Source organism: Tachypleus tridentatus, chromosome 5, assembly GCF_004210375.1.
Source record: "Tachypleus tridentatus isolate NWPU-2018 chromosome 5, ASM421037v1, whole genome shotgun sequence".
Taxonomy (NCBI): Eukaryota; Metazoa; Arthropoda; class Merostomata; order Xiphosura; family Limulidae; genus Tachypleus; species Tachypleus tridentatus.
This window is the reverse complement of record NC_134829.1, coordinates 9,216,146-9,239,340: the sequence shown is the minus strand read 5'-3', so window position 1 is coordinate 9,239,340 and position 23,195 is coordinate 9,216,146. Positions and strand designations below refer to the sequence as shown.

At 33.7% G+C, this 23,195-nt stretch overlaps 1 protein-coding gene across 4 annotated transcripts in view; it reads right to left on the bottom strand.

Moving 5' to 3' along the window:
• Positions 1-16,364, bottom strand: part of LOC143250479 (cyclin-Q-like) — a 477,792-nt gene extending 461,428 nt beyond the window's left edge. The window contains exon 1 of one of the 4 annotated variants that reach the window (XR_013028206.1): positions 16,183-16,364. Coding sequence is in view for 2 of the 4 variants with exons in the window: in XM_076501071.1 (XP_076357186.1) it covers positions 16,183-16,218 (36 nt within the window). In the remaining 2 variants the exon portion in view is untranslated. The remainder of the gene's footprint in view (positions 1-16,182) is intronic. The other 3 variants (XR_013028205.1, XM_076501071.1, XM_076501070.1) reach the window with 3 other exon arrangements.
• Between the last annotated feature and the right edge of the window lie 6,831 nt (positions 16,365-23,195).

Below are 23,195 nucleotides of genomic sequence, written 5' to 3'. Positions count from 1 at the left end.
ATAAAAACACCACTTAATAAAGTTCATCAAGCACTTAGCTTCTGTATGTCAGGTACGAGATATTAATAAAGTATAACTTAAAAGAATAAAAACATAAATTACTCTTAGGTTTTTTTCTACATCATTTTGAGTAAGAGTGTTTATTACTTGTGTATCTTTTTTTTTTTAATAGATAATTTTTCACTTTTATTATACCTACATTTTAAGTTTACATCTGTTTATCTTCTTTTCACAACTTTTGGAAAAGGGTAGATGTTTCCTATTCATCATTTTTAAGTACATATTAAGTGTTATGTATTATAATTTATCTCGGATGAGCCTCCAATTTATTATGGTGCAAATTATGATTTACCTTGGTCGAGCTTCAAATTTATTAGGTTACATATTACAACTTGAAACAGCCTGACACCAAATTAAATTATAATTTAGAAGTTAAATGTATATCAATATGTATCAAAATTTACAAATTTAAAAACAATACTGAGTCTTCTATCTGGTCTAAAACTGAATATTTTGTCGATAGTTCACTACAAGTGAGTTAGTTTTGAGTAGATATCAGTGCAGTTCACTTAACAGGTAGTTAGTTAAATTAGCTCTCTATTTGTGGCTTGCCTTATACTACAGGGTGTTCGGAAAGTCACTGTGCAGTTTTGTAATCATATTTTATTCAGTCTATTTCAAGCTAGCAACTGATAGTGGTGTTTAGAAACAAAATAAGAAGGATCCAGGCCTGTATTGATGCCAACAGGAGTCACTTTCAACATTCTTTATAATTGTCATTCATATTTACCTCGTGTATTCTATATTGAAACATGTCTGTTAATAAATATATAAGTGCACAGTGACTTTCCAAACACCCTGCATTTACAAGCAGATTTTTCACTGAAAAAGATATATAATGTCCTTATAGAAATTCTAACATCTGAAGTTAAATGTTCATAATCTATAAGTGTTCCTAGTCAAATATGTGTAATTTCCCAATTGATAAGCAATTATCACAGTTACATCTTATGAGGTTTTATTGTATATTAACTGTAGCTGATTTATAAATTTTAGGTAAAGTTTACTGAAGTTCACTTAGCCACACTAATGGCAATAAGTGGCATTTTACATACAGACATAGTACATTGTTGATCCCTACTACTCGAGACTCTTCTACAGATTTAGGGAATAGGTGGGAATTTCACAGAAGCCATTTAACAGTGCAAGATACACAGATTTCTAGATATGTATTACCAAAAGATACAGCAGTATTGAAATAAATAAACATTAGTGAATCCATTACATAAAGTATACTCTCTTTGTAAATTTTGCAGATTTTAAATATCCTTTGATTCCCAGTGTTAGAAAAACAAAGGACTGTAGTTAATTCTTATTGTTCATTCATATCCACTGTAATGGGGTGATTATAGACCAAAATATTATAAATTTTAAAAAATTCCTAAGTACAATGGTTTAGCCATAAGATCCAGTTTGATTATAATATTCATCTACAATCAAGCTACCTATTCACCAATTTTATTTGTTTTCAAGCCAAAGTTTGAGAATTGAGTCATCAAGTGTCACTAATCACCTTGTTTTATGGTAATTATGGACAAATTGAGTTGTGGAAATAATGTTTTTTTAACAGATTTATTCCTGTTATTGAATCAGGTGAAATATTGCTAATGTTTTTAGCCCTTCTAAGCAATTGCTTCTACTGATCACGAATTCATCTTTCTTCAAGTAATTGAGTATGAACTGTCAAGTTCAATTACAAATACAGCGTATTTTAATTCCTGTCTCTTGAAATAAAGTTTTCTTTTAATTATTCTTTCATTTAAATACAGTTTATCATTTTAATTCTAATTCAATCACAATAAAATTAGTATGTTTTGATTGATTGATTTAGTGTTTTATGGCACAAAGCAGCGAGGCTATCTACGCCAAACATCCGGTAAAAATGTAAAAATAAAGTAAAGTAGTAAAAGACATAAAAGGAAATGAAGGTGAAACGAAAAAGTATAAAACCAATGTTGACACCTAGTCTACAATGTTAAGAGAGAAAGCAGAGTATAAGAAGTTGTAAGGTATTTACTCCAGCAAAATGGTAATGATCATAACCCGCCAGGAAGACTAACAGATAAGTTCAAGGAACCATCGTCAGTCACCTGAAGTTGGCCTTTCCAGTCCTGGTTCCGGGTTATGTGTCATAGCAGCCAGTATCAAAATGTAAAATAATAGAAGTTTTAAAAGACACAGAGCAAAATCGTAATAATGAGTTGCCAAATGTCCAGAAAAAAGTCAAGTAAATGGAGTAAAATTTGTAAAAGTAAACAAAGGTAAAAACAAAACAGCAATTAAAACAGAAAATGGCGTAAAAACCAATGGTGACATCCAGTCTACAAAGTTGTAAAGTATTTACTCTAGCAAAATGGTAATGATCATAACCCGCCAGGAAGTTTAACAGGTAAGTATAAAAACCACCGTCAACCACCTGAAGTTGGTCTTTCCAGTCCTGGTTCCGGGTTATGAGTCAATATGGCCAGTACTAAAAGGTAAAGTAGTAAAAGTGTGAAATGATATGCAGCAAAAGTACAATAACAACTCACCAGGACGACTAACGAGTAGTTCAAACAGTAGCGTTAGTCACCTGAAGTTGGCCTTTCCAGTCCTGGTGTCGAGTTATTTAATGTTCGGGCCATTGTCCAATGCCAAATTGAATGAGAGAGATTAAAACTGTAAAAAAGGAACCACAATTAAAAAGGTGTAATGAATAAATATGCAACACTTAAATGAGATTAAAAAGATTAATGGCCATTAAAAAATTAAAAACGTTATCAAGGTGGACAGAGACACCATCACCAATAACACTGTCCAATGTTACAGATTGACCCTGGGAAAAAATATGTTTAAAATATTGCCGTCGTTGAGAATTGTAACGATGGCAAGAAAGTAAAACGTGGCTGATAGTGATTTGAGTGTTACACAAACTACACATTGGTGCATCAGTTCCAGATAAAACAAAATGATGAGTTAAAAAACTGTGACCAATGCGTAGCCTAGTGAGAATAACTTCCTCCTTCCGAACTTTACGGAAGCTAGATGGCCAAAGTCCAATATAGGGTTTTATTTGAAAAAGTTTGTTGTCACGTTGCTCACTCCAAGTGGACTGCCAGCTGGCACGGAGCCGAGCCTTGAAGACAAGACCATAGTCCATGTACGGAATAGGCACAGGGGTGATGGTGCTAGAGCAGACAGATTTAGCTGCCATGTATGCAAGCTCGTTCCCGCGAATACCAACATGGCTGTTAATTGAAGTAGCTGTTAATGAGAAATGGGCCAGTCGGTTTTGAATATCAGCGAGAATAGGGTGTGAGCCAACGTGTAGAGATTCCAAGGCAAGTATAGAACTAAGCGAATCAGTATAAATAGTGCAGTTGGAGTACTGCTCAGCTGCAATATGATCCAGGGCAAGAGATATAGCATACAGTTCAGCAGTGAATACAGAAACTGTAGAGGGGATTCTGCACGCAACTACTGAACCACAGCAAACCATAGCAGAGCCCACTGAATTACCTGATTTGGAACCATCTGTATAAATGGGAACTGAATGAGTTTTTGAAAGATACTCATTGAATAAAAGACGGTACTTCCAATCTGGAGTATCTGCCTTTTTAGGTGACTGAAAGAAAAGTCACATTTGGGGCTGTAATAAGCCATGGTGGGATGGGCTGACCTGTGGAATCTGCAATGTTATCCAAGGACAGACCCAATTCATCCAATTGTGCCTGGGTGCGAAGGCCAAACGGAGCAATGACAGATTGTCTGTTCTGAAAAAGTACTGCCCACCGAGGAAGGAAAACACATTCTCAGGTGGGATGTTTTGGTAACGAACGAAGTTTCGAAGTATATTGTAAAGATAGTTGCAAACGGCGAAGGTGTAGAGAAGGTTCATGAGATTCAATGTATATGCTTTGAACTGGAGAGGTACGGAAAGCCCCAGTGCAGAGTCTAAGTCCTTCGTGATGAATGGGATCCAGCATCTTTTAGGCCGAGGGTCTGGCAGAGCCATAGACCATTGATCCATAGTCGAGTTTCGATCGAAAAAGGGCACGATATTCCTTTAACATTGAACAGCGATCTGCCCCCCAACTGGTAGAAGAGAGGACACGGAGGATGCTGAGTGCTCTTGTGCATTTGACCCGAAGCTGCTTTAAGTGTGGTATAAAGGTCAGTTTACGATCAAAGATAAGTCTCAAGAACTTGGTTTCCGAGACCACTGGCAGCAAAACTTCATCGATATGAAGTTCAGGATCAGGGTGAATACCCCGTCGACTGCAAAAGTGCATGCATACGGTTTTAGAGAGAGAGAGAAATTAAAGCCGTTCGCCAGAGTCCCACTTCCGTACAAGATTGAGGGCAGTTTGTAGTTGCCGCTCAATATATCTCATGTTTGACGACTGACATGAGATGTGAAAGTCGTCAACATACAGCCCATTCGCAACAGTGAGAGGGAGTTGTTCAGTGATGGCATTTATCTTTATACTGAAAAGTGTGACACTCAAAACACAGCCTTGAGGGACTCCAAGTTCCTGGACAAAAGTACGGGAAAGTGTCGAACCCACACGAACTTGGAATCTCCTGTCCATTAAATTTTTTTTAATAAACATGGGTAGATGGCCACGTAACCCATATGTATGGAGGTCTCGCAAAACACCATACCTCCATGTTGTGTCATAAGCCTTCTCTATGTCAAAGAATATTGATACAAGATGTTGGCGGTTGAGAAAGGCTTCTCTGATAAATGTTTCAAGACGAATTAGGTGGTCTGTGGTGGAGTGCTGTCAACGGAACCCACACTGGGTGGGCGAGAGGAGGTTGTTTGAATCAAGGAACCAAACAAGACGAGCATTAACCATCCTTTCTAAGGTCTTACAGAGACAGCTCGTCAAAGCAATTGGACGGTAGTTTGAAGGAATCTTGGGATCTTCCCTGGCTTAGAGAAGGGCAAAATAATAGCCTGGCACCAGGCATCAGGAAAAACATTCTCCTGCCAGATCCGGTTGAAGACAATCAGAAGGACATCAAGAGAAGCAGGAGATAGATGGTGCAGCATGTCATAATGAATATCATCAGGTCCAACAGACGTACTGGCAGACCGATGAAGGGCCATTTTCAGTTCCACCAGGGTAAAGGGACAATTATAGTCAAATAAACAGTCAGTTCGAAAGGAAAGAGGTGATCGCTCTGCCCGAGTCTTGATGGCCAGGAAGGTGGAGGAACAAGCAGAAGTGCTAGATACCCGGCAAAAGCTTTCACCTAGAGTGTTAGCGATGTTCCGAACATCAGTCACCTCCTGACCATCAGAGAGTAAGATCAAGAGGGGGACAGAATTGTAGTGCCCATTAACCTTTTGAATCCTGTCCCATATGATCTTGGAACTGGTGGTAGAAGATATGCTAGTTCTGAACTTAATCCAAGATTCCTTCTGGCTTTGAAGTCTTACCCACCTAGCATGTGCACGGGCCTGTTGGAAAGCAACACGGTTTGAAAGTGTGGGATATCTACGAAAAGTATCCCAGGCCTGTTTTTGAGCTATCCACACTAAGTGGCAAGCAGGATTCCACCACGGACGAGGATATCGTGGAAAACGTGTCGAGGTTTTAGGAATACACTGAGCAGCTGCTTGTATAATACAGTCAGTTACCGCTGCTACACAGTCGTCTATTGATGGCTGATTTGCGATGGCAGGACCAAGTTCTGCAAGAGCAGTGAAAGTGGACCAGTCTGCCTGATTTAGCTTCCACCGGGGCACGCAGGTAGGGTGGCATCGATCACGATCTGAACTCAAAAGGTTCAGAAAATGATCACTGCCTAGTGGATTACTGTCAACCCTCCATGAAAAATGGGAGAATAATGAAGGGGAGCAAACCGAGAGATCAATAGCAGTAAAGGACTGACTAGGTGCATGAAAGTAAGTGGAAGAACCAGTATTGAAAAGAGAAAGATTGTGATCAGAGAGCATCCGCTCTACAGATCGACCCCTCCCATCAATAACAGCACTTCCCCAGAGGGGATGATGTCCATTAAAATCCCCCAGGATTATAAATGGAGACGGCAACTGTTCAAAGAGAGCATCAAGGTCTGATTGATCATATGTCTCTCCACGGAACAGGTACAGAGAACAAACAGTGATGATATGACCCAAGGAAACACGGATGGCTTCGGCCTCCAAGGGTGTGTTGAGTGACAAAGACAGGGTGGGCACATGCTGATCAACCAACAGTGCCACCCCTCCATGTACTCGACCATCACACAACCTGTCATTTCTGTACAGAGAAAACTGCCGAATGGAGACTGTATCAGCAGATTTGAGAAATGTTTCTTGTAAAGAAAGACAAACAGGATGGTAGGAAGCAATCAGCGTTTTGATATCATCCAGATTAGAACGTAAACCTCGACAGTTCCATTGTATCAAGGTGGCCATTTTTAAGAACGGGTAGGTGAAGTGGCTGGAGAACCCTTCAGTTTACGACCACGTATTTTTCTTTACTGTCTTTAGTCGGAGGAGGTCTAGCAACCTCCATGGATCCTGTCATGGGTCGAGTGGGCAGGTTTTTGTTATTGGAAGGGGAATCCAGTGACTGAGGACGCGAACGAATAATTGTTTTGTCTCTTGTGGTGGGAGAAAAAGATGTATCAGAAGAAATGCCTGTATTTGAAACTGAAGGACGTGGATCTTGAGGTTTGTTGGAAGGTATGGGAGGAACAGAGATGGGTTTGGAAGTCGATTCATCAACCTTTTTAACCACGGAGGTCAAAAGGCTTTTCATTTGTTTTGAAAACGATTCTCTTGGAGGCACAGAGAAATCTGTCTGCACTCCCACTGTAGTTGTGGAATGAAGTGCAGCAGCATATGTCCGAGATGGAATGGTGGACAGCAATTTCCGAGCCTCAGGATAATTAATGTTATGTATCGTTTTCAAACGCTGCACCTCTTTTTCCTCCAACTATTTTGGGCAAGAATGAAAGTAAGAGGGGTGAGAACCATTGCAGTTGACGCAATGTGGGTTCATGTCACAGTCATAGGCATCGTGGTCCTTGCCTCCACAACGAGCACATGCCAGGGAACCACGACAAGATGTCTTTGAGTGGCCGAATCTCTGACATTGGAAACATCGAAGAGGGTTTGAAATGTATGGCCGAACCCTGCAAATGAGATAATCTGCCTTGATGGTGGCAGGTGCACGTGGTGAAGTAAATGTTAAAACGAGGGTATTTGTTGGCAGTATAACTCCATCTTTGCGAGTGGAGATGCGCCTCACTGCAGAAACTCCTTGATTGGAGAGACCAGCGAGAATCTATGACTCGGGAATGTTCTTCGAATCCCTTTCAACAATAACTCCTTGTGAAGAATTCAAAGTAGCATGAGGTGTAACCTCAATAGGTATATCCCCAATTGCCTTTGAATTCAAGAGGAGTTCACTGTGTTGGGATGTGGATTTTTCAACCAATATGTCACCAGATCGAACATTCTTTGCTGACTTTGGAGAGCCAGCAAGTCCCTTCTGAATAAAAAAAGGGGACATTTGCCCTAAAGGTTTTTCCGAAAGAGAATGTAATATAAGAAAATTAGGTACGCGTGCTACTGATGTTGAAGATTGCTGTTCAGAGTCTTCAAGACATGGTCGCTTACCCATTGACTGTTTTTTCACAATTTTATTTAAATTTTTTGGAGGATCCATAGGAAAAAGGATTAATTTCGGTACCAATTGACCCCACCCACCATGGAGCCCTACAAGGGGACGCACTACAAAGTCATGCAAGGACAATGCAGCAACGCCAGGGTTTCGTGAGCACTATACCCAAACACCAGCATCAGGCACAATGTCCACAATACCCGTTGAGAACTTCCAACACTGGTACTTGGTTGACTCTAGCCCAAGTGGACCTGCCGATTGACCCAAGGGGGCCACCCAAAGGCCTCCCGTCTACAGGAATTCGAGGCCAAAGTGGTGTGTTAGGGTTGGACCCCTCAACCACCAGGATCCTCTCCTCCCCTTCACGGGTCGCCACGCACGGCAAACACGTGGGTGGATGTTTAGATCCCAAAGAAGGTAACCAGACAGAACAGAACCTTCCCTGGGAGGTCCCCTCACCACGTACAGGAATCCACACCGAGGGATAAAATTAGTAAGACCACTTATAAAATCACACAATATGTCAGTTTCTTTTCCTCCACCATATAGTGTTTATTTTGTCTAAGCTTTAGTGTTTCTTGCTTCTTTTATTTTGCTTAAAACAAATCATACCACCTGTTCTTTCACATTATAATTGAATACCCAATTATTTTGAAGATCAAATAATTATATGCTACATTTATTCTTGGATTACCATATCCTTTCTCAGTCAAGAGAAAAATCTGGAGCTGTTGACCAGACTGATGTCTTGTTGAAAAGGTAGTCAGTCTGTGTTTTTAATTCTCTCATGTTATTTCCCTCTCCTGTTGCTTGTGAAGGACTATCCTTGAAATATCTCTAAACTGTGAAAAGAATTAAAGGAGGAGAAACAAGGATCAATTTGATTTGAAATGAAATCAAATGATCTTTGATTGCCTAAGAATGCCCTTTATTGAATACTGATCTTTAACAGTTTGGCAGACATTTCACATCTTCATAGTCTTTCCACTCACTGAGAGGACTGAACATTGGCCTAGTCTATCCAAAATTGTTGATAATAGAAAGTCACTAAGAATGGCAAAGAGAGAAGTTATTCATAGACTTCCTGGAACAGTGTGTACAACATTATACTTTATTTACATCTTTAACACTTTTTGGATCAGAAATGTTACAGATTTCTCTTGTTTCCTCCTCAGAGTGGAAACACTTAACCATATCACATGACACCTTTATGTGCAGACTTATGTAATGGTATCAAGTTTCAGCTTGGAAAAAGTCTATACAATTTGTATTAGTATATTTATCACTTTTTAGGTTGGGCAATTTCCAAAATGTTTTTTGTGAGACACTGTTTAAACAAAAAGAAAAAAAAACAACAAGTGTTTCTTTTTGTTTGTTTTTTATTGTTGATAAGAACATTTTATTTTATATATTCAGTTAGTTTCAACTTTATTCATATTATTAACAAATTTTTTTAAATATTTTATAAGATTCCATCAAGGCCTTAATGTCATCCAGATTAGAATGGAAACCTTGACAGTTTCACTGTATCAAAGCGTTCATTTTTATTTAGGTAAAAGTAAAGGGGAACCCTTTGGTTTATGATCACTTCATTTGTTGTTATTAAAAGATCTGTTGACCTCCATGGAGTTTGCCCTTGATTGAGTATGCATGTCTTTGTCAGTAGATGACAATTCCAGTGACTAGGCGTAAGAATGAATTATTGTTCTACATCTTAGGGCTGAAAGTGGACCCAAGCATCACCAGATGGAATGGTGGGGACAGAGACAGAAGTATACACTGACTTGTCAACTTGCTTATCCACAGAGAGAAAAAGACTTCATGTGGTTTGAGCATGATGCTATTGGAGGCACAGAAGAATATGTCTACACTCCCACTGTAGCAGTGAAACATAGTGCAGCAGCATATATCCAAGATAGAGTTGGAAACAATAACTGCTTGTCAACTTGCTTATCCACAGAGAGAAAAAGACTTCATGTGGTTTGAGCATGACACTATTGGAGGCACAGAAGGATATGTCTACACTCCCACTGTAGCAGTGAAACATAGTGCAGCAGCATATATCCAAGATAGAGTTGGAAACAATAACTGCTGAATATCAGGGTTAGAAATGTTATTAATCATTGTCAAATGCCATATACCTTTATCCTCCACCCACTTAGAGCAAGTACAAAAATAAGAAGGGTGAGATCCACTGTAATTTACATAATGAGAGTCCAGTTCACACATGAAGGTGTCATTGTCTTTGCTTTCACAATAAACACACATCAAAAGAATCATGACATGATACCTTCGAGTGACCAAACCACTGTCACTGGAAACATCCAAGGGGGTTGGGAATACATGGCTCTACCTTAAAGTTCAGATAACCTACCGTGACATGTGCAATTGGACTTGGTGATGTGAACATCAAAATTAGAACATTAGTAGGTAGCATAATTCCAACCTTATGAGTGAAGATAGACCTCACTACAGAAACTCCTTAGGTGGAGAAACCAGCAAGGATATCTGACTTGGGAATGTTCTTCAAATCCCTCTCAACAATAACTCCTCCTGAGAAATTCAAAGTAGCATGGGTATATCCACAATGGCTTTTGAATGCAAGATGGGTTCAGAACAATGCCTTTCGACTGACTTGAGAGCCAGAAGGCCCCTCTAATCCCTTCTGAATAAAAAGGTCAACATTTGCTTTAATGGTTTGCTTAACAAAGAATGGTGTAAGAGAAAATGAGGTTATAGATGTAGGAGGAGGTGGAGCCTGCTGTCCAAAGCCATTTACCAAGGATCAGTTTTTTTTATTATTTTATTTGGATTTGGAATATTCATAAAGAAAGAAGAAAGATTCAGTGCCCACTGACCCCACCCACCACAGACATATGAGGGGACATACTAAAATGCCAAACAAGGACACTGCAGCAATGTCAGGGTTTTATGAGCACTATAATCAAATGTCAGCATCAGGCACAATGTCCACAGCACCCACTAAGAATGCTTAACAGTGGTACTTAGTTGACCTTAGCCCAAAAGTAGTAATTCAAGGTCAAAGTGGTGTGTTGGGGTTGTACATCCTTTCAATCCCCAAGATCCTTTCCTCCCCTTAATGGGTTACCATCTGCAACAAACATGGGTGATTATTCAGATCCCAGTGGACAAACTGAAAAGACAGAACCTTCACTAGGAAGCCCCCCCATACCAACGGGTGTTTCAGACATCCTGGAAACATTTGTCACTAATATTTTCAAAGATTTATTAAAAACCCATTTTATTTTATGTTTTCATTAAACTGTATGTTTTGATTATCTTGTATTTTGCTTTGTATTTCTCAAAGCCGAGATTTGTTTGTTTATAAAAGAGGATTGTCAACAGATGACATAAAGGGATTTTGCTGGACCAGAGAAAAGCTAACATGTGATAAAACAGATGTAAACATATTAAGAGCCATTTGTAATTATTTTGTGTTCCAGTGCAATCTTTTTCCTTCATACATCTCTAAATGACAAACTAACTGAAAAATGTAGTTTAATATTAAATGTTTTTTTCAGTTTTATAAAACTTGTACAGATTTTGAAATTCATTAATAAAAAATGGTGAAACATGGGCTTAAATTAAGCCAATTGGGTTTTTTTAAAGTAATAGGATGTTTATTTTTCTCCTTTCAACCCTTAAATGGAGACCATTATCAACTGATGCTGTTTAAGGTTAACAATGGATAGAATTTTTCAAGTTGTGCTAGAAACTTGGAATTTGCACAATTAGCAATGCTGAGAGAAAAAGTGGCTATTTTAAAACCACACCACTGTTCTCTGATCCTTTCTTTAGGGCACTGGTTTTAAAACTTTTCAAAACAGGAAAACCGAAAAAATACTGTTGTCAGTACTTCTAGGAAGATATTTCTTACGTTCTTATTAAAAAGTAACTGTGGATTTCATTCTCTTAAAATTTAGTAAGAAAGTAAGTATTTCCCCAAAGTTTCTGTTTCAAGAAAAGGAGATGCAGCTGTAAAATTCAGCTTCTTTTACTTAAACTATGCAGTCAACATGCCTCCAAAAAGAAAATATTGGAAGTTTTTTAATGTAAGCAAGATTAATTTAAAAAGAAAAACATGCTTTGTCTACAGAGTCCAGGTCAGATTTTACTTGGCTTATCGTGGCAATACATCATAGAAGAAAAAACCATCTTCAGTATAATCATGCTGTTGAATAGAATGCAATTGGATCAACTGTAATTGCTGAAAATTATACATAATTATGACTGTTCTTCGAAACACTAATGGCCTTAAAATTAAAGTGTGGACAGCAGTCTGTTGAAAATAAAAACAAAGAATATTTAAAACCAGTTATTAATACAGTATACAAGTATTACAAAAAACAAAAACAATATAAAATAACGATGTAGAACTTGTTGCTGAACTTGAAAAATGGAACCAAACATGACCAGAATGGATGTGGACATATCACTTGATCCAGTGATCACACAGCAGACTATGCCATCTTTAGTTCACATGGAGAATAAAATCTTCCTGTTACTGGCATCTCCATTTTATTTGTTGAAAGTTTGGTGTTTGAATAGAATATCAGCTTTCACCATTATACATTTCCTTAAGTTGACTTTAGGATACTAATTTTATGACTATTTTACACTAAACTTTATTAGCACAGTATTACAGCTTTGTCAGGAGCTATCAATTTCCTATCAGTTCACTAGTCCAGTTTAATCTAAACTGCAAAACTGCTATAAGTAATGCAAACATCAATGTGTTTTAGAAAGTGCAGATCATATTGAAATAAATCAAACCAATAATACGCAAGTAAATAACATGTGTAAACCAACAGGTAAACTATTAAAATTAATGGATTCAGAATAAGATATTATGTATATAAAATATCTCTTCACAGTGGTACCTGTAAGTATTATTTTCTTTATTATATAAATGCAAACATAATGCTTTATGGGATTGTAAATTTCAAAGTTTAAAACAATATAATCTTAAGAATATCATTATCATCTCTACACCAAAGGCCAAGCTTTATAGTTGTCCTTTTAAGTTTCTTTTTCTGATGAGAATTAACACTTTCATTTTTTGGTCTATACCAGAGGTCCCCAAACATTTTGACTGTCAACTCCTTCATGGAATCCTTGACCTTTATCAACCCCTCCATTCTTTTAAGTGATAAAATCTAAGTTATAGTTAAAGGAAGAATAACTTAATAAAAACATATAAATAATAATGTATTATGATAAACCAACTTTACCTTTTTATTGATTGTCCGACATCTTTAATGGGAGAAATGTGGTTGATGATCTTTGAGAAGAGCACTAATATTTGGTTGTAAATTGGCAAGTTTTAGTCTTAACCCACCACACTGTTCTTTGTTCAGTTTCTTCCTCTGCTTTGTTAGGACTAAATTTACATGGCTAAAATCAGCTTCAACCATATAGGTATTTGGGAATGCAAGTAAAAAAAGGGTTCAGTGCTGCAAGAAGTTTTGGATACTTGTTGACAATATTTACATTACTCTAAAAGTTGCTGAGGGCCATACTTTTGAACAGTGATTTAGCTTCGAGATCCATGAAAAGTTCATCTTGTTAATTAGATTTAATAATTACCTTTTCTATTTCCGAATCAAATGACGTAACAATCCAGTCAGGTACCTGCATTTTCTCAAAGTCCTCAAAGTGCACTTTAAAATCTTCACTCAGTTTTTCAAGGTGTTTTATGTATATATCCAAGTCATCATCAGAAATAATTCGGTCTTCATCTTCCAGTTGCCGTAAGTTTGAAAAGTACTGAAAATCTCTTCGTAGCAATGAAGATTTAAAAAGGCCTATTTTGGCTTGGACGCCTAAGAGGATTGTTCAGGTTTGAATAATTGTTACATCTTTACCTTGCAGACAGGTCTGTACATCATTAAATTTTGAATATAGATCTGCTAAATAGAAAAGATGATTCTTATTCTTTTTCAACTCATCACATAGAAAGGAATCCACATCTATAAGAAACACCACAGTTGAATCATACAGCTTGACAAGCCTTTGCAAGCAAACACCTCTTGACAGCCACACATTTAGTACACACATCAGGAACCTTTTCCTTAAGAAAGGCAGCAAATCCTCTGTAACAGCCAACCATTGAAGACAACCACAATTATATTGCTGAGTGGAATATTGTTGTTTAAATATTCCTCCAAACACTGAAAAATCATCACCCCTTTTGTAACACCTTTAAGATACCTTGAGAACAAAAACTTGTCAATAATTTGTTTTGGAATTTGACTAAAATAACTCACAAAAGCCATGACAATGTTTGAACTTCCAAACGTTGATTCATCAAGATGGATGGAAAACTTACAATGCATAAACTCAGATGCCAAAGTTTTTTCCACATCTTCAGTTATCTCATCAACATGTCTTTGAACTGTATTTGTGCTTAAAGGCAAGCATTTTAAAACAGGACCAGAGTATTTTTCACAACAATTTCAAGCACTTCTTTAACTGATGGTATTATGATCTCCTCTGCAATAGTATACGGTTTTCCTTTCTTTGCAATATTGAAAGAAATATTATATAATGCCCTTAACCCTCTTTCATTAATCAACCTGAGCAGGTGCTTTCATAAATGACATTATAGTTTGTCAATTTTTATATTTTTCTTTCAACATTCTAAAAAAATCAAGATCTTTATATTTTTTATCAGGATGAATTCTTTGAAGGTTTCATAGCATCATTACCAAAAACCTATTTGCATAGGAGGTACATAGGCTTTGTTTCGTTTGTAAGTGAAGGTATGAATCAAGTTTCAAGTAATCTAGTGAATACTGTCGGCACTTTTTTAGGATTTGCAGCTGCTATTATGGTTAATGAGGTCATGGCCAAAGTTAAATAAATGAAGTTTCTTTTATATAATACTACAGCATGTGCCACAAATTACTTTATTCACAACATTCTTACTGTGACATTGACCATGTAGTCCATATTTAGTAGCTTTACAGTTATTTTTCATACATTGTGTTTCTGTCTTGTATGTTGAACTTCTTATTAATGATTTAAGAGAGATGTCTGGGTTTTGTACTATTTTAATAAGCAAGTCATCTAATTATTCTCTTCAGTTTTATGGTGACATTATCACTTATATATGGAATCATCCAAGCAACTTGAACTTAAATCTAATTTATTTGTTTCTATGATTCTATATTTCCCTTATTGCAGTTATAACACCATCTACCCATTCTTCAGTTGGGAAACTAGGATATTATTGAACAACATCCATCATAAGCAGAATATAATATTACACAGAAGTAATATTCAAGAAAATGTATGTTGTCAATATGACCAAGGACTAGGTCCAGTAATGGGTGAAAGTTATCTAAAATCCACAATATACTTTCTGTTGGAGATCTGCAAGCATATTTTATTGGTCTCAGAGGTAAAATAACTTACGATCTTTAGGACGGCTGTACAATTCTGGGACTCATCTGTTATATGATTTTAAATTATTTACTAGTTATAAAGCTACATAAATACCTTTCATTAATTCATTTAAAAGAATTGGATAGTTAACAAGAACAAAAAAGCCTTTGAATACTAATGATAACATGTAATGCAAATAAAACTGTCCATGTAAAACTACAATCAATACAGCAGTAAGAATATTAGTTTCTTACCCCATAGTTAAACAAAATAACACCTTTCTGGTTCAAAACAGGTTTGGTTCAACAATTATTAATTAAACATTAGATTTAGGTGATATTTTATCTTGAATCCAAAATCCCAAAACCTTATACACAGCTGATTGCACTGAATTCAGTCTTACTGAAGTGACAAACAAGGATTTGCTTCCATTCAGGTTAACTGTATTACATCACAAAGATCAAATGATCTTTGACCATTAATTGCTATTCTATATAATCAAAAATGGAAAAACTATTCATGTAAAGAACCACATAAGCAACTTTGAATGTGAAACATGACATCCTAGTGTACTATAGAGATGCAATCTATACTGACACATCAAAAAGGGATAAAAAATATAATAAAATAGTTTTAAAGGGTTTTCTATAACTGAAAAGAGCAATTACAAATTAATATAAATTTACAAAAAGAATAACAAGGTTTTTAAAAAATGAACCAATTACTTCAAATTCTCATATCATCAAGTGTTATAACATGCCTCTCATAATACGTCCCTACATGAACATTTAAAAATGATCACTTAACAAAATGAATGAAAATATTATATTAAGAAAGTACCATATTATTTTTACACCAAATAGGTTTTACACTTGGCAATCCCCACATAAGAAATTGTAATATTAAACATTTTTCTTTTAATTTATATCAGTTGCCACATTTACACAAAATAGAAAACAATAAAATTTGGTCAAGTTGTATAACTGAAATTACCTACCCCTGTGGCATTGTGTTAATATATCTAATCTAATTTCTAAGGATTGTCTTCAGAACTAAAACATTGCAAACTAACAATTCAAGTTAAAAATCTTACTCTGTGTGGATGGTCAACAGAGACCTGAAATTTCATCACCCTCAGTAGAAGAAGTTCACATTGCACAATACTATCACGCAGCAACCAGTATTCATCAGCAAGATCTAAGGGCTCCAACTGGGGATGGACTGCTCTAAAAATAGACCAAAATTATAATGAAAAGTTCCATAATACATTTTATACTCCTGATTAAGACAAACAGTGCAGTTGTAATATGTTTTTAATTCTGGAAAAGCTGATGAGATTTGAATCACTTTCTACTGTTCTGTCCATAACAATACAACTGTTCAGATTTCAGGAGTAAAAAAAATATCAATTTTCTTTGGAAGTTTAAGTAAATATCTGGTAGAATCATACATGTTTTAAGTAAAAATAGAGTAGAATTACCCTGAATTCATCTTGTGTCAGAAACGTTTTCTCACAGATCAATAAATAAATTTAACATTTTACAATTAAAAAACAAAGATATTTATTTCCTCTACTACAGTTTTTAGTTGCAACACCTCAAAATATACTTCACTTTCTACTTTCTCATAATCTACAATACCATCTTTCCTTCCCAAATATTTGACCATTTTCTAATTTCATGTTGAACTAGTTGTACTTTAATTCTTAAAAATGAATCATATTAAAAAAGTAATTTATAAATTACAAAATTTAAATAGCATTATAAAGGTTAATGGCCTTCAAAAAACTAAAAATATTTGTAAGGTGGACAGTATCACCATCGCCAATGACACTATCCGATGTTATCGATAAACCTCGGTACAAAACGTTTAAAATGGTGCCAGTACCGTCATTGAGAGTTTTAATAATGGCAAGACAGTAAAATGTGGCTGATTGTGATCCAAGTGGCACACAGACAACACACTGGTGCATCAGTCCCAGATAAAAGAAAACTGAGTTAAAAAACTGACCAATGTGTGTTCAGTTAGGACAATTTCCTCTTTCTGATCCTTATGGAAGCAAGATGCCAAAGTCCAATAGAGGGTTTTATTTGAAAAAGCTTGTTTTACATTCCTTACTCCAAGCTGACTGGCAACTGGCAACTGGCATGAAGCTGAGACTTGAATACAGGACCATAGTCTACGTATGGAACAGGCACAGCAGTGATAGCACCACAGCAGACAGATTTAGCTGTGGTCTCAGCGAGTTTGTTCCCACAAATACCAACATGGCCTAGTTTAGAATATTTAAACAGAGTGAGAATAAATGTGAAGCGATTCCAGGGCCAGTAGAAAACTAAGTGAGTCAGTATAAATAGTGAATTTGAGTACTGTTCAGCTTCTATGTTATCAGTAGAAAACTAATACAGTTCAGTAATGAACACAAACAATGCACAACTTGAATCACTGTTCAGCTTCAGGGTCATGTTATCCAGGGCAAGATAAATGGCATACAGTTCAGCAATGAACACAAACAGCAAATACAACTAATCTGGAGTATCTGAATCAGAACAAATGTTCAAGATGCTCACCATTCAATAGACACACAGGGATTGTATTAAGCCATGGTTTCGAACCTGACTATAAATGAAATCAACAGACGGTTCAAAAGATGCTCAGCAAATATAAGACTTATCTATTTTAAACAACATCATTCAAACACACAACTTAAATATAGGTTATCTATTTTAAACATTGTCATTCAAACACACACACTCTAATATAACTTATCTATTTTATACAACAATCATTCTGTTTAAGACACACCTCTAATATAACTTATCTATTTTAAACAACATCATTCAAACACACACACACTAATATACCTTATCTATTTTACACAACATCATTCAAACACACACACTCTAATATAACTTATCTATTTTAAACAACATCATTCTGTTTAAGACACACACTCTAATATAACTTATCTATTTTAAACAACATCATTCAAACACACACACTCTAATATAACTTATCTATTTTAAACAACATCATTCAAACACACACACTCTAATATATATAACTTATCTATTTTAAACAACATCATTCAAACACACACACTAATATAACTTATCTATTTTAAACAACATCATTCAAACACACACACTCTAATATAACTTATCTATTTTAAACAACATCATTCAAACACACACACTCTAATATAACTTATCTATTTTAAACAACATCATTCTGTTTAAGACACACACACTCTAATATAACTTATCTATTTTAAACAACATCATTCAAACACACACACTCTAATATAACTTATCTATTTTAAACAACATCATTCAAACACACACACTCTAATATAACTTATCTATTTTAAACAAACATCATTCAAACACACACACTCTAATATAACTTATCTATTTTAAACAACATCATTCAAACACACACACACTCTAATATAACTTATCTATTTTAAACAACATCATTCAAACACACACACTCTAATATAACTTATCTATTTTAAACAACATCATTCAAACACACACACTCTAATATAACTTATCTATTTTAAACAACATCATTCTGTTTAAGACACACACACTCTAATATAACTTATCTATTTTAAACAACATCATTCTGTTTAAGACACACACACTCTAATATAACTTATCTATTTTAAACAACATCATTCTGTTTAAGACACACACACTCTAATATAACTTATCTATTTCAAACAACATCATTCTGTTTAAACACACACACTCTAATATAACTTATCTATTTTAAACAAATATCATTCTGTTTAACACACACACACTCTAATATAACTTATCTATTTTAAACAACATCATTCAAAAGACACACACTCTAATATAACTTATCTATTTTAAACAACATCATTCAAACACACACACTAAATATAACTTATCTATTTTAAACAACATCATTCAAACACACACTCTAATATAACTTATCTATTTTAAACAACATCATTCAAACACACACACTCTAATATAACTTATCTATTTTAAACAACATCATTCAAACACACACACTAATATAACTTATCTATTTTAAACAACATCATTCAAACACACACACTCTAATATAACTTATCTATTTTAAACAACATCATTCAAACACACACACTCTAATATAACTTATCTATTTTAAACAACATCATTCAAACACACACACTCTAATATAACTTATCTATTTTAAACAACATCATTCAAACACACACACTCTAATATAACTTATCTATTTTAAAACAACATCATTCAAACACACACACTCTAATATAACTTATCTATTTTAAAACAACATCATTCAAACACACACACTCTAATATAACTTATCTATTTTAAACAACATCATTCAAACACACACACTCTAATATAACTTATCTATTTTAAACAACATCATTCAAACACACACACTCTAATATAACTTATCTATTTTAAACAACATCATTCAAACACACACACTCTAATATAACTTATCTATTTTAAACAACATCATTCAAACACACACACTCTAATATAACTTATCTATTTTAAACAACATCATTCAAACACACACACTCTAATATAACTTATCTATTTTAAACAACATCATTCAAACACACACACTCTAATATAACTTATCTATTTTAAACAACATCATTCAAACACACACACTCTAATATAACTTATCTATTTTAAACAACATCATTCAAACACACACACTCTAATATAACTTATCTATTTTAAACAACATCATTCAAAAACACACACTAATATACCTTATCTATTTTAAACAACATCATTCAAACACACACACTCTAATATAACTTATCTATTTTAAAACAACATCATTCAAACACACACACTCTAATATAACTTATCTATTTTAAACAACATCATTCAAACACACACACTCTAATATAACTTATCTATTTTAAACAACATCATTCAAACACACACACTCTAATATAACTTATCTATTTTAAACAACATCATTCAAACACACACACTCTAATATAACTTATCTATTTTAAACAACATCATTCAAACACACACACTCTAATATAACTTATCTATTTTAAACAACATCATTCAAACACACACACTCTAATATAACTTATCTATTTCAAACATCATTCAAACACACACACTCTAATATAACTTATCTATTTTAAACAACATCATTCAAACACACACACTCTAATATAACTTATCTATTTTAAACAACATCATTCAAACACACACACTCTAATATAACTTATCTATTTTAAACACAACATCATTCTATTTTAAACACACACAAACACACTAATATAACTTATCTATTTTAAACAACATCATTCAAACACACACACACACTCTAATATAACTTATCTATTTTAAACAACATCATTCAAACACACACACTCTAATATAACTTATCTATTTTAAACAACATCATTCAAACACACACACTCTAATATAACTTATCTATTTTAAAACAACATCATTTCAAACACACACACTCTAATATAACTTATCTATTTTAAACAACATCATTCAAACACACACACTCTAATATAACTTATCTATTTTAAACAACATCATTCAAACACACACACTCTAATATAACTTATCTATTTTAAACAACATCATTCAAACACACACACTCTAATATAACTTATCTATTTTAAACAAATATCATTCAAACACACACACTCTAATATAACTTATCTATTTTAAACAACATCATTCAAACACACACACTCTAATATAACTTATCTATTTTAAACAACATCATTCAAACACACACACTCTAATATAACTTATCTATTTTAAACAACATCATTCAAACACACACACTCTAATATAACTTATCTATTTTAAACAACATCATTCAAACACACACACTCTAATATAACTTATCTATTTTAAACAACATCATTCAAACACACACACTCTAATATAACTTATCTATTTTAAACAACATCATTCAAACACACACACTCTAATATAACTTATCTATTTTAAACAACATCATTCAAACACACACACTCTAATATAACTTATCTATTTTAAACAACATCATTCAAACACACACACTCTAATATAACTTATCTATTTTAAACAACATCATTCAAACACACACACTCTAATATAACTTATCTATTTTAAACAACATCATTCAAACACACACACTCTAATATAACTTATCTATTTTAAACAACATCATTCAAACACACACACTCTAATATAACTTATCTATTTTAAACAACATCATTCAAACACACACACTCTCTAATATAACTTATCTATTTTAAACAAAACATCATTCTTGCTTTAAGAACACACACTCTAATATAACTTATCTATTTTAAACAACATCATTCAAACACACACACTCTAATATAACTTATCTATTTTAAACAACATCATTCAAACACACACACTCTAATATAACTTATCTATTTTAAACAACATCATTCAAACACACACACTCTAATATAACTTATCTATTTTAAACAACATCATTCTGCTTAAGACACACACACTCTAATATAACTTATCTATTTTAAACAACATCTATCTTATCTGTTTAAAACACACACACTCTAATATAACTTATCTATTTTAAACAACATCATTCTGTTTAAAACACACACACTCTAATATAACTTATCTATTTTAAACAACATCATTCTGTTTAAAACACACACACTCTAATATAACTTATCTATTTTAAACAACATCATTCTGTTTAACACACACACTCTAATATAACTTATCTATTTTAAACAACATCATTCAAACACACACACTCTAATATAACTTATCTATTTTAAACAACATCATTCAAACACACACACTCTAATATAACTTATCTATTTTAAACAACATCATTCAAACAAACACACACTCTCTAATATAACTTATCTATTTTAAACAACATCATTCTGTTTAAACACACACACTCTAATATAACTTATCTATTTTAAACAACATCATTCAAACACACACACTCTAATATAACTTATCTATTTTAAACAAACATCATTCAAACACACACACTCTAATATAACTTATCTATTTTAAACAACATCATTCAAACACACACACTCTAATATAACTTATCTATTTTAAACAACATCATTCAAACACACACACTCTAATATAACTTATCTATTTTAAACAACATCATTCAAACACACACACTCTAATATAACTTATCTATTTTAAAACAACATCATTCAAACACACACACTCTAATATAACTTATCTATTTTAAACAACATCATTCAAACACACACACTCTAATATAACTTATCTATTTTAAACAACATCATTCAAACACACACACTCTAATATAACTTATCTATTTTTTAAACAACATCATTCAAACACACACACTCTAATATAACTTATCTATTTTAAACAACATCATTCAAACACACACACTCTAATATAACTTATCTATTTTAAACAACATCATTCAAACACACACACTCTAATATAACTTATCTATTTTAAACAACATCATTCAAACACACACACTCTAATATAACTTATCTATTTTAAACAACATCATTCAAACACACACACTAATATAACTTATCTATTTTAAACAACATCATTCAAACACACACACTCTAATATAACTTATCTATTTTAAACAACATCATTCAAACACACACACTCTAATATAACTTATCTATTTTAAAAAAAACATCATTCAAACACACACACTCTAATATAACTTATCTATTTTAAACAACATCATTCTGTTTAAAACACACACACTCTAATATAACTTATCTATTTTAAACAACATCATTCAAACACACACACTCTAATATAACTTATCTATTTTAAACAACATCATTCAAACACACACACTCTAATATAACTTATCTATTTTAAAACAAAATACCTTATCATTCAAACACACACACTCTAATATAACTTATCTATTTTAAACAACATCATTCAAACACACACACTCTAATATAACTTATCTATTTTAAACAACATCATTCAAACACACACACTCTAATATAACTTATCTATTTTAAACAACAACATCATTCAAACACACACACTCTAATATAACTTATCTATTTTAAACAACATC